Source organism: Podarcis filfolensis (assembly GCF_964270895.1).
Source record: "Podarcis filfolensis genome assembly, chromosome: 5".
NCBI lineage: Eukaryota > Metazoa > Chordata > Lepidosauria > Squamata > Lacertidae > Podarcis > Podarcis filfolensis.
The window spans coordinates 88,287,731-88,301,474 of NC_139608.1; the positions used below are offsets into that span (position 1 = coordinate 88,287,731).

Sequence of the window (13,744 nt, forward strand, 5' to 3'; positions counted from 1 at the left end):
CTGTGCCCCTGAAGGACCAGGTGTGCAGCCTGGGAGTCATTTTGGACTCACAGCTGTCCATGGAGGTGCAGGTCAATTCTGTATCCAGGGCAGCTGTCTACCAACTCCACCTGGTACGCAGGCTGAGACCCTACCTGCCCACAGACTGTCTCGCCAGAGTGGTGAATGCTCTAGTTATCTCTTGCTTGGACTACTGCAATGCGCTCTACGTGGGGCTACCTTTGAAGGTGACCCGGAAACTACAACTAATCCAGAATGTGGTAGCTAGACTGGTGACTGGGGGCGGCCGCCGAGACCACATAACACCGGTCTTGAAAGACCTACATTGGCTCCCAGTACGTTTCCGAGCACAATTCAAAGTGTTGGTGCTGACCTTTAAAGCCCTAAACGGCCTCGGCCCAGTATACCTGAAGGAGCGTCTCCACCCCATCATTCTGAGGTCCAGTGCCAAGGGCCTTCTGGCAGTTTCCTCATTGCGAGAAGCAAAGCTACAGGGAACCAGGCAGAGGGCCTTCTTGGTAGTGGCGCCCGCCCTGTGGAACACCCTCCCATCAGATGTCAAAGAGATAAACTACTACCTGACATTCAGAAGACATCTTAAAGCAGCCCTGTTCAGGGAAGTTTTTAATGTGTGACATTTTAGTGTATTTTTGGTCTCTGTGGAAGCCACTCAGAGTGGCTGGGGAAACCCAGCCAGATGGGTGGGGTATAAATAATAAATTATTATTATAAATTATTATTTTTGACAAATCCTAAACGGTTTGGGTCAATTTTGAGCTCTTTCTCGATTTCTTCCATACAGACAGGCCGGCAAGAATTGCAAACATTTTAATCAATAAAAATAAGGGAAGATTGCAAGAGGAGCTGTTCATGGACTCACCTTGGATTTCTGTAGACGCGCTACTGTTCGACCACGCTGTCCACTTGTTCCTATATTTGCCAATCTCCTGAACTTTGCAAATATAGTGTCCCTGGTCAGCTTGCTGGAGATTCAGGATAAAAAATGTGTACATCGTCCTATGTCTCTCTTCCAGAAGGTGAAGTCTTTGCTTATAGAACTGGCGGTTGTAATTCCCATAGTACTGGACTACTCCATATTTAGTCATTTTGATCATCAGGTACTCTTGGGTCGGTGGAAGGGCAAAGAGCCACCGGACAGCCAGCAAGTTCTCTATTCGTCTTTTTTGAGACACGTGGCAAAAGAGGGTAGCATTGTCTCCAACCACATATTGCACTCTGGGTCCCGGAGAAACGGTGACATTCAGCGCTTCATAGACATCTGCAAAAGAAAAGATGGGTAAATGCAAGCAGACTCTTGCAAGAGTGTCCAATAAACGCAAAGCTATTGCTTTAATAAGGGACGCGGGTGGCGCTGTGGGTTAAACCACAGAGCCTAGGACTTGCCGATCAGAAGGCCGGCGGTTCAAATCCCCACGATGGGGTGAGCTCCCATTGCTCGGTCCCTGCTCCTGCCAATCTAGCAGTTCGAAAGCACGTCAAAGTGCAAGTAGATAAATAGGTACTGCTCCAGCAGGAAGGTACCGTATTTTTTGCACTATAAGACTCACTTTTTCCCTCCTAAAAAGTAAGGGGAAATGTGTGCGCATCTTATGGAGCGAATGCAGGCTGCGCAGCTATCCCAGAAGCCAGAACAGCAAGAGGGATTGCTGCTTTCACTACGCAGTGATCCCTCTTTTGCTGTTCTGGCTTCTGAGATTCAGAATATTTTTTTTCTTGTTTCCCTCCTCCAAAAACTAGGTGTGTCTTGTGGTCTGGTGTGTCTTATAGAGCGAAAAATACGGTAAATGGTGTTTCCGTGCGCTGCTCTGGTTCGCCAGAAGCGGCTTAGTCCTGCTGGCCACATGATCCGGAAGCTGTATGCCGGCTCCCTCGGCCAATAAGGCGAGATGAGCGCTGCAACCCCAGAGTCGGCCACGACTGGACCTAATGGTCAGGGGTCCCTTTACCTTTACCTTTATTGCTTTAATGGTGAGGATGATGGGGAACAGATTTGTGCATCATTTATAGGGGTTTTACTTTTTCTGAGTAGGATATCCTATTTTCCCAGCACTTACGCTACGGCACAGACTATCAGCTGTCAGCAGCAAAAGGAAAGGCCATTGGATTATGATTACTTCCACATTAGTGTGTGGGCCTTGGTACTGAGTTGTCTAAATGGCACCGAGCTTTGTTAGGCTTCTTGTGTCATATCAATGGAAATACATCCATACGTATTTTCTAGTAAAATCAAAATCAGATTTTCTCCTTACACCTGGTACAATCTGTGCTATAACCCTTCAACATTTCTCTAATGAAAATAGGGAGTCCTAATAATAATAATAATAATAATAATAATAATAATAATATTTAAAGGACCCAATGAGATGAGGAGGAAAGTCCTACGATTCAGATGAATCTTGCTTTATTTCAAAATTTAATTGTGCTAAGTGTGAGATTTATTTTGTAAAACCAATGAAAACTATTTCAAAAACAAAAGAAGAATATGCAGCTGTCTCTTACGGGGATCAAACCTGCAACGTGGGCATTGCCAGCATCACACTCTAACCAACTGAGCTCTCCAGCTGTTTCCTCTTCCTGATTTACACTTTTCCTGATTCTGCCTCATTTCTGAGCCCTTGGCATGTCTGCAGGTGCCCCTCCTGCCTTCCTAGCGCCTTTCCTGAGGCAGGTTCATCTGAGGCCATGAAACTGGTTTCTGAAAATACTACTACTCAGTAAGTGCAGGTGGGTGTTAAAAGGAGACACAGACACATAGCAAATGCAAACTGTGGTGATCCATTAGTTCTAAGAGCTTGGAACAGCAAAGCAAATAAGAGCTAACTTTCTGAAAGCACTCAAGAATAATAGCTTGAAACAGTGTTTGGATTCAGTCCGGACTGACAAGCTAGCAACTTGATAACATTTCCACCACAGGTAGAGATATTATGCAGAACACACACACACACACACACACACACACACACACACACACCTTTGAATGAGTAAGTCATATAGAAGGGCCACTTCAGAGCAACTGCGAGGAAGCAGCTTGGAATCGGATCCATCCCACAAAAATGTTGTGACACAGATGCAGGGCGTGTAAACTCGCTTATTTGAATAAATAAATGAACTTAAACCTTATTGTTTTTGTTGTACAGTGGTACCTCGGGTTACAGACACTTCAGGTTACAGACGCTTCAGGTTACAGACTCCGCTAACCCAGAAATAGTACCTCGGGTTAAGAACTTTGCTTCAGGATGAGAACAGAAATCGTGCAGCAGCGGCACAGCCGCAGCGGGAGGCCCCATTAGCTAAAGTGGTGCTTCAGGTTAAGAACAGTTTCAGATTAAGAACGGACCTCGGAACGAATTAAGTTCTTAACCCGAGGTGCCACTGCACAGCGGAACCTCGGTTGTTGAACGCTTCGGAAGTTGAACGTTTCGGTTTCGAATGCCGAGAACCCGAAAGTGAAGACTTCCATTTTCAAATGAGCCTCAGATGTTGAACGGCTTCTGAGGCGCGTTTCTCCATTTTTTCAATGGCCTTTGCTGACCAGCAATTGTGCCTCAGTTGTCGAACGTTTCAGAAGTTGAACAGTCTTCCGGAACCGATTATGTTCGACAGCCGAGGTTCCACTGTATTTAAGATTGTAAGTGCTACATTTCTCTTAAATAACAACTTAGCTGATATTAATTTGAATATAAGCATATTACTTCAACAGTAAATATAAAAGGTAAAGGACCCCCTGGACAATTAAGTCCAGTCAAAGGCATCTATGGGGTTGTGGCGCTCATCTCGCTTTCAGGCCAAGGGTGTTTGTCCACAGACAGCTTTTCCGAGTCATGTGGCCAGCAGGAATAAGCCACTTCTAAACACCGTGATGGAAACCAGAGAGTACGGAAACGCCATTTACCTTCCCACTGCAGCGGTACCTATTTATCTACTTGCACTGGTGTGCTTTCGAACTGCTAGGTTGGCAGGAGCTGGGACAGAGCAACGGGAGCTCACCCCATCACGGGGATTTGAACCATCAACCTTCTGATCGGCAAGCCCAAGAGGCTCAGTGGTTTAGACCACAGCGCCACCCGTGTCTCACTTCAACACTAATGCCTGCACATAACACTGAGCTCACCGGGCACATGTCCATGCGGCTGGAATGCAGCCTACTGTGAAATAAATATATGTGTCACATTGATTGCTCTGCCTGCTTTTTCCTCTGGGTCATGCCCACCACCGGAACATGGAATCACGGAATTGGAGAATTGGGAGATACCTCCAAGGTCCAACCACTGACATTTCTCCAATGAAAATAGGGACATCCTAAGGCAGGGGTCAGGGACGCGGGTGGCGCTGTGGGTTAAACCACAGAGCCTAGGACTTGCCGATTGGAAGGTCGGCGGTTCAAATGCCCACGACGGGGTGAGCTCCCATTGCTCGGTCCCTGCTCCTGCCAACCTAGCAGTTCAAAAGCACGTCAAAGTGCAAGTAGATAAATAGGTACTGCTCCAGTGGGAAGGTAAAGGGCGTTTCCGTGCACTGCTCTGGTTCGCCAGAAGTGGCTTAGTCATGCTGGCCACATGACCCGGAAGCTGTACGCCGGCTCCATTGGCCAATAAAGCGAGATGAGCGCCACAACCCCAGAGTCGGTCACGACTGGACCTAATGGTCAGGGGTCCCTTTACCTTTAAGGCAGGGGTTGGCAAGGTTTTCCTCACCTGGGTTGGTTCACTCCCGCAGAGATTGCTCCATCTGCCGGATCGCGTCAGCGCAGATGCAATTTCCGGCGCTGCAGAAGTGAGTCTCTGCTCCGCGCTGCGCCAGTTTAGCACAGTGTGTGGGGACTCGCCGAGCAGGCAGCTCGGTTGGGGGGCTCAGGGGCCATTTAAACGACCCCCGTGGGCCGCTTGTGGCCCATGGGCCATAGGTTGCTGACCCCTGTCCTAAGGAAAAGCGGGACATTCCGGAATAAAACCAGGATGGCTACCTTAAATACAGGACTGTCCCTGGAAAATAGGGACACTTGGAGGGTCTCCTAAGTCATAGTTCACACTAACCACAATTCCCAGTTCAGACAAAAGAACTAACTCATGCACACAATACCAATCTGCTTTCTAGCGTTAGGCACGAACCCAAGAAACCTCTAAACTGAGCTAGATACATAAAAAGGCTTCCTTAAGTCCAGTGTTAAACGAACAGTCAACTCGGTCATGTATCGAATATGAATATTTGCATTCTGTCTACCAAACATATGTAGCAAGCACAACAGAGCAGATATGAGGATATTTTGTTTCACCTAATGGGAACAAGCTGCTCTCATCTGGCAACAGCTATCAAACCCCCTTTCAACCTCTCAGTTGTGGCGATTTCATTTCTGGTCGCTTCTGCCTTCTTGTGAGCATGTAGCCAACCAGAAAGGAGCCGCAATGGAAAGATGACAGATTGCTTTATGCAAAGGCTCCTATATTGCATGAACTGTTATGGTTGCTGACTGAGAAAAGGTCATATATGGGGAAATTTTAATTTGCCTCCTGGGTTAAAAAAAAAGTTACCTATAAGCAGTGTGTGTATGTGTGTGTGTGTGCGTGCTAGTAAAAATCAAGTTATTAAAAAAATTATATGTAGCGTTCCCATGGCCCCTTTAAAATGGTGTCATAGTCGGCCAATTGGTGCCAAAGAAGGATAGAACTTTCTTTATGTATGCAACAACAGCAGCAAGAATACTTATTGCAAAGTATTGGAAGACACAAGATTTACCCACTCTGGAAGAGTGGCAGATGAAGGTGATGGACTATATGGAATTGGCGGAAATGACTGGCAGAATCCGAGACCTGGGAGAAGAGTTGGTGGAAGAAGATTGGAAGAAATTTAAAGACTATTTGCAGAAACACTGTAAAATTAATGAATGTTAAAATGATGTTGGATTGAAAATAAGTGGTATTAGCAACAAAGTTAATAAGAATATGCAAAAATGGATTGATAATGGATGAAAATATAGAGTTATAATATGTTAAGATATAGAGTTAAGATAAAGGAAAGAGGGTAAGGATTTGCTGATTTGATTATGTAAATGGGAACACAAAAAGGGGAGGTGCGAGGAGGTCAAGGAAACAAGCTAATGAGTTCAAAGATACAAAAAATGGATTGGTTTTTAATTTTTTCTTACTTATTTGTTTTTTGTATTTTGTATGTTTATTTTTCCTTTTTCTTTTTTCTATTTTATGTATTTTTGTATGTTTTTTTATCTCTTTTTATATGTTTTCTTTCTATTTTGTAGACCTTTGTTTTTTGTAAAATCTCAATAAATATTTTTTAAAAAAATAAATAAAATGGTGTCATGTACTGTAAATTATATTCTATTTAGTTGTAAGTTAACACTGTTCAAGGAAATACACAATGGGAAACTTACACATTTTTTTTCTTAGAAACAGATGGAAAAATCCCAAGAAACATGTGGGCTGCAGTCTAAAAACTGACATCACTTTTGACTTGTAAACTCTTACAAACCAACTCTTACGAACCAACTCATCACTGTACAAATCGCTGCTCCTAAATTTCATGAATAGTGTTGAGCCATTTACAGGGAAAGCAAAGTTGAAGCCATCGCCAGCCCCGAAAAAGAGACGTCCCTGGGAATTTGTTGTTGTTTAAATTTGTATACCACCCTATACCCACAGCTCTCAAGGTGGTAACATAAAATCCCAATATAAATACACAAAATACATAATAAAAACAAAAACAAACAACCACAACACATTTTAAAAGGGCATTGGGTGACAATCAACCAAAGGCTAGGTTAAAGAGGTACAGTTTTGCCTGGCGCCTAAAGGTGTATAATGAAGGCACCAGGCAAACGTCCCTGGGGAAAGCGTTCCAGAGAAGGGGAGCCACTGCAGAGAAGGCCCTGTTCTCGTGTTGCCACCCTCTGGACCTCTTGTGGAAAGGGCACACGAAGAAGGGCCTCAGAGGATGATTTCAGGGGCTGGGTGGGTTCATATGGGGAAGGCCTCACCCTCCCAGCCAGGAATTAACCGTTTACCTTCCCGCTGGAGCGGTACCTATTTATCTACTTGCACTTTGACATGCTTTCGAATTAAGACCTGAGGCTTATGTGGGATAAATTAGCAAGAATTTTGCTACTTAACAGACGAAATTGGGCATGTTCAGGGTAGTATGGCCCTTATTGAAGGTCGATACAGGAAGATTGATGACATGGAGAGAAAATGCCCCTGTGACTCGGGACAAATGGAAACAATAGAGTATGTCCATCTCCAGTGCCTATATTACAGAGACATTCGTACTAGCCTGATTTCTCCCACTACTCCATAAGTACCCAGGGCACACAGGACAATTCTGTACCTCTCTGCTGCTCTGAGGTACCAATCCTGATACCACGTGTAGTGTTGCCAGATTCTGCACAGCACCGCTCACAATTTGCAGGAGGATGACCTGTGCCACAAACTAGATTTAGTGCTCTGTAAATTAATAGTTAAAATCTTTTATATTTCAACCTTTTATGCTCCTCCATACCCGTCCAATGCTCCTAGCCCTTCTTTCAGATTCTTTTAGCTTATTTTAAATTATTATAGACTTTTATATTCAACTTCTGCTTTAATACCTTTTAGCTTTCCAAAATGCTTTTCAGATTTTAAATGACTGTATCCCACCCTTTTGGGACGTGGGTGGCGCTGTGGTCTAAACTGCTGAGCCTTGGGCTCAGCTATCAGAAGGTCGGCGGTTCGAATCCCCGCAATGGAGTGAGCTCCTGTTGCTCTGTCCCAGCTCCTGCCCACCTAGCAGTTCGAAAGCATGCCAAAAAGTGCAAGTAGATAAATAGGTACCACTCCGGCGGGAAGGTAAACAGTGTTTCCGTGCGCTGCTCTGGTTCGCCAGAAGCGGCTTAGTCATGCTGGCCACATGACCTGGAAAAACTGTCTGTGGACAAATGCCAGCTCCTTCGGCCAGTAAAGCGAGATGAGCGCTGCAACCCCAGAGTTGTTCATGACTGGACTTAACTGTCTGGGGTCCCTTTACCTTTACCTATCCCACCCTTTTATGCTCGTCTATGGCTGTAATAGGGACGCAGGTGGCGCTGTGGGTTAAACTACAGAGCCTAGGATTTGCCGATCAGAAGGTCGGCGGTTTGAATCCCTGTGACGGGGTGAGCTCCTGTTGCTCTGTCCCAGCTCCTGCCAACCTAGCAGTTCAAAAGCACATCAAAGTGCAAGTAGATAAATAGGTACTGCTCCAGTGGGAAGGTATACGGTGTTTCCGTGTGCTGTTCTGGTTCACCAGAAGCAGCTTAGTCATGCTGGCCACATGACCTGGAAGCTGTACGCCGGCTCCCTCGGCCAATAAAGCGAGATGAGCGCCGCAACCCCAGAGTCGGCCATGACTGGACCTTATGGTCAGGGGTCCCTTTACCCCTTTACCTTTACCTTATGGCTGTAATAAATATGTGAATTGAATTGCTACTTAACAAGCAGCAAATATAACTTCAGGCTCTGAGTGCCAAACCAGACAACTGACCAATATGTGCTTGTCCTTGCCTCCCCAAAAATATACAGAGGGGGCACCTGATATGCCACCATGGCTGGAATGTCCCTAGATGTGATGAGGCAGGCAGAGCCTCCCCAGTCCTTCAATCAAACCACAGGTACATTGCAGGGGTAGGATGGAGTAAGAAATTGAAGAAACACTATTCACATTAATTTTATCTTGCATCTCCTTTTGCACTTCCAAGGGAGACTATACCTAGTGTGAACACAAATGCTAGAATTTGTGGCAAATTCAGCTTGCAAATTCATTATGCCACGTCACGGAAAACAGTGGCAGCAGCAGTAACAACAACAACGCCAGCCCTTTATCTATTTTGTACGTCAAAGTTTGCCAAGAAACACAAAAGTTGCATCCCCAAGAGTACCATGCATAGGTTACTATGGAAGAAAGTTTGCAAGAAAAAACTGAAGTGCCCTTCTAGAGGGGCTGAAAGCAAGGGGGAAAGTAAGGTAAAGGTAAAGGGACCCCTGACCATTAGGTCCAGTCGTGGCCGACTCTGGGGTTGTGGCGCTCATCTCGCTTTATTGGCCGAGGGAGCCGGCGTACAGCTTCCGGGTCATGTGGCCAGCATGACTAAGCCGCTTCTGGCGAACCAGAGCAGCGCACGGAAACACCGTTTACCTTCCCGCTGGAGCGGTACCTATTTATCTACTTGCACTTTGACGTGCTTTCAAACTGCTAGGTCGGCAGGAGCAGGGACCGAACAACGGGAGCTCACCCCGTCACGGGGATTCGAACTGCTGACCTTATGATTGGCAATTCCTAGGCTCTGTGGTTTAACCCACAGCGCCACCCATGTCCCAGGGGAAAAAGTAGCATTTGTTAAATGTGTGTCCCTGAGCAGGCAGTGGGTATGTGATCCCGGGGAAACCAGGGCCAATCACAGCTCTCCAGTCAGTGCCTCTGGCTGCCCAGAGTGTGCATTTGCCCTTCTCATGATGTATTCTCCTGCAGAGGAAAAATCCTGGGAACTTACAGCAAACAGGATTGTTTAGTAGAAACATGAGGTGGCATTCCACGCTCTTAAATTTAGTCCAATATGGGTTGTCTGGTTCCAAAAGATGCATATTATCACCCTCTACTCCAATCCTGTTTATTCAACTTGGTTGTTGTTTTTTATTGCATTTACGGTTCTCACTCACCATTTTGCACATTGATTTAGCCGTGTGTCATATTAAGAGGATTCATTGACAAACGTATACAGTGGTACCTCGGGTTAAGTACTTAATTCGTTCCAGAGGTCCATTCTTAACCTGAAACTGTTCTTAACCTGAAGCACCACTTTAGCTAATAGGGACTCCCGCTGCCGCCGCGCCGCCGGAGCACGCTTTCTGTTCTCATCATTCTGTTCTTAACCCGAGGTACTATTTCTGTGTTAGCGGAGTCTGTAACCTGAAGCATATGTAACACGAGGCACCACTGTACCTGTAAAACAGGGGTGCCAGCTTGAATAAAATATCAGGGAGGCGGGCCCAGGTAAGATCCGCCCCACAGAATTGATCACAAGACTCAGCGCACACACCCCATTTGAATGACAATGGCCATCCACTTTGCAGGGGCCTGGCCCCCTCAAATATTTTTACTGGGGGGCCAGAGGGACCTCAGTCCCTAGGAGTTGGCTCCTATTCTATAAAAGGAGGTCCAGTAGCACGCTCACACTTACAGATCTGTCACTTGTGGATGCCATAGGAACAGTTCGCGCGTCACCCCGCCCCTTCGCTTGCACCCAAACCCCTTTTGAGCAGATCTGGCGCCCGCCGCAGTTCGCTTTTCTTGGAGGGGGCGGCAGCAAACAGGCGCTGCGCAGAGGTCGTCGGGAGGATGCGAGGGGATCGCCACGACCAACTTTCCAAGCAGATCCCTTCCCTCTGCCCTCGGCAGCCTTGGCTCGCCTCCCAGGCGGACGCCGTCGCAGCTGCTGCCCTGGGCGCCTGGCAGGAGAGCGGCAGCTGCGCCCGCCCCGTCCAAGAAGCGCAGAGGGCGCCGGATGGCGGATCCGGTTGCTGGAAGGGACGGGGCGGTAATGGAGGAGAGCTTAGGGTGGTGGGTGGGGGGAGGAAGAGAAGGAGGGAGAGTCGAGGAAGGGGAATCCCCGGTCCCGATCGACGTGCGCCCTCTTACCTGGTGTGCCAACCCAACCAAGCAGCATCAGGACCAGGAGACGCATCGCCCGCGGCGGAAGGAGGGCGATGGGTGGAAGGAAACAAGGGCCGGGCTCCCGACCGCCCTTCCCGACTCTCCGTGCCCGCCGGCCGCTTCTCCCCTTCCGTTCCCGTCCCGGCCTTCCCTTTCTCCGTCCCGCGCGGCTCAGGCTTTCTGCTTCGGCCGGAGCAAGCGCCAGCAGCAAGCCAGCAACAGTTTCCCGAGACCGCCCCGTCGGGGAGGCCCCAGAAGTCCCGGAAAGTCACGCCTGCCCAGCCAGCCCCCCAGCTCCCACCCTACTGCTCCGCGAGGAGGCGGGGCGAGATCGTCTCTTAAAGCGGCTGTTTAGGAAAAGGACCCAAACGCCGCCCTTCTCTCTCCCCCAGCGGGAGGGGAGTTTAGCTGGAGCCTCTCTTGCTTGGGCAGAAATAGCACAGGGAGAGCCAGGGGCGCATCGCCAGGGAAGCGGGCCAGTTCTATCGGTAGACGCGCTAGCCGAGCGCAGGACGCAGGGCGCGTTAACTGCGCGCACCTGCGAGAGATCTCTCGCGCAGCTGCTTCTCCCAGGGTGGGGTGGGTTGGATTGGGTGTATGTGTCAGGCCAGCCCGCCGCTTCTTACAGCACCCCCTCCCCGCTCTCGCTCCAAACTTGAGCGCACCTGGTTTCCAGGTGACTCACCTGTAGCAGCGTCAGGTAAGCGCAGCCTCTGAAGAGGCAGCGGGGATGTGGAAGGCATTTGGAAAGGGAACGTAGTGGGCTTGGAAAAGTGTTAAGTAGTGTTAGCCTACTATTTCCACCCTTCCCCGTCCTTAATTTCAGATCTTTGTGTCCCAGGTAGCGATGGCCCACTCATGAGGCAAGGTGAGGCGAGGGACTCGGGTGGCAGCATTCAAACGGGCAGCAGATCCTAGTGTAATTAAAAAAAAATTGTATTATTATTTATTGTATTTTTAAAAAATTATGTAGTTTTCAAAAGTTTACACACTTAACCATCAACAATACTTTTAATTTATTGATAGACCTCCCATTCCTCCCATATTCTATGTTTATCCTTTAATGCTGCATATTTTAACTTATAACACCCCACATGTACAACCTGAGTTGTTAGCCTTAATATCTTTCTGCTGTTGCTCATGTTTCAAATCCTGCTTGCGTTTTCATGTAACTGTAACAGTTCTTTCGATAAGCTACAAAAAGTTTTCAGTCCAGCATGGCCTCATTTTGTTATCCAATTTTTGCCATTAGCTTTGCCAGTTCCACATACTCCCCCTCATTTTGATAAGCCATTCTTCCTTTGTTGGAACCTAGTTCTCTTTCCATTCTTGAGGATCCCGGGGTAGATTTTTATTCCTGCCTTGCGGAGGGCTGGACTAGATGACCCTTGGTGTACCTTCCAACTCAACAGTTCTATGATTGCACACACCCACCCCTTGTTCCTGATGTCAATCTTCACTCAACTCCTTCATCGACACTTTATTTGCCTTGAGTGCCAAAAGTCTTGAGGTGGCCCTGCTTTTAGGTAGTCTGACCCAGTGTGGTGTAGTGGTTAAGAGCAGTGGACTCGTAATCTGGTGAACCGGGTTCGCTTCCCCGCTCCTCCACATGCAGCTGCTGGGTGACCTTGGGCTAGTCACGCTTCTCTGAAGTCTCTCAGCCTCACTCACCTCACAGAGTGTTTATAATAATAATAATAATAATTTATTATTTATACCCTGCCCATCTGGCTGGGCTTCCCCAGCCACTCTGGGCAGCTTCCAACTAAAGATTAAAATACAGTAATGCATCAAACATTAAAAACTTCCCTGAACAGGGCTGCCTTCAGATGTCTTCTAAAAGTCTGGCAGTTGTTGTTCTCTTTGACATCTGGTGGGAGGGTGTTCCACAGGGCGGGCGCCACTACCGAGAAGGCCCTCTGCCTGGTTCTCTGTAACTTGGCTTCTCGCAGTGAGGGAACTGCCAGAAAGCCCTGGCGCTGGACCTCAGTGTCCGGGTAGAACGATGGGGGTGGAGACACTCCTTTGTTGTGGGAGAGGAAGGGAAAGCCGCTTTGGGACTCCTTAAGGTAAAGGTAAAGGGACCCCTGACTGTTAGGTCCAGTCATGGCCGACTCTGGGGTTGCGGCGCTCATCTCGCTTTATTGGCCGAGGGTGCCGGCGTACAGCTTCTGGGTCATGTGGCCAGCATGACTAAGCCGCTTCTGGCGAACCAGAGCAGCGCACAGAAACACCGTTTACCTTCCCGACAGAGCAGTACCTATTTATCTACTTGCACTTTGAGGCACTTTTCAACTGCTAGGTTGGCAGGAGCAGGGATTGAGCAACGGGAGCTCACCCGTCGCGGGGATTCGAACCGCCGACCTTCCGATTGGCAAGTCCTAGGCTCTGTGGTTTAACCCACAGCGCCACCCACATCCCTCGAGACTCCTTAGGATAGTGATAAACTCTTCTTCTTCTCTGCCCTCCTCCCAAGTAAAGAGGAGGCTCTTCTTCTTTGGATTTGGAGAGGAGCAGTAAGTGGGGAGGACCCCACATCCTTACCCAGTAGTTAACCTGCACTTTGGTGTTGAGTTGCTCCCAGGTGGATTTCCATCTTCCAAGTAAATGCATGAAGGCTCGGGGAACTGAGCAAAATCCGTATCAGTTCATTTTTAAAAGTGGGTGCCAAGCAGCCGGGACACTGAAGAGGAAGGCTTTTCTGCAAATCTAACTTTTGCAAACCCTCCGTAGATTCTGTGACGCTTCCATCTGCAAAGAGTTAGCTGCACGCTCATGCCATAAGAACCTGGAGTTTCCTGTCACATGTCTGTGTGGCAGAATAGTTGCATGTGTGTGTGTGTTTGCCACATGTGCTGGTGGGCCGCTGGTGAGTAACAAAAGGTCTTCTGAATGTTCTCCGAGGCATTCTCATATTTCATGCATTCCACGGCTGGAACTCATATTCCGGGGATAGAGAGCTGGGGCTGCTTGCCTTAAATGCTGATCCAGGGAGCATACACTAAACATAGAAATTATCCACTGCCGCCACAGCATAGGAAAATATTGTGGA

At 47.9% G+C, this 13,744-nt stretch overlaps 1 protein-coding gene across 1 annotated transcript in view; it reads right to left on the minus strand.

The window, feature by feature from the left end:
- Positions 1–11,009, minus strand: part of VSTM4 (V-set and transmembrane domain containing 4) — a 32,381-nt gene extending 21,372 nt beyond the window's left edge. The window contains exons 1-2 of the mRNA XM_083615988.1: positions 10,678–11,009; positions 881–1,279 (exon numbers count right to left, since the gene is read on the minus strand). Of these exons, the coding sequence (XP_083472114.1) occupies positions 881–1,279; positions 10,678–10,723 (445 nt within the window). The 5' untranslated portion in view covers positions 10,724–11,009. The remainder of the gene's footprint in view (positions 1–880; positions 1,280–10,677) is intronic.
- Positions 11,010–13,744: the final 2,735 nt, after the last annotated feature.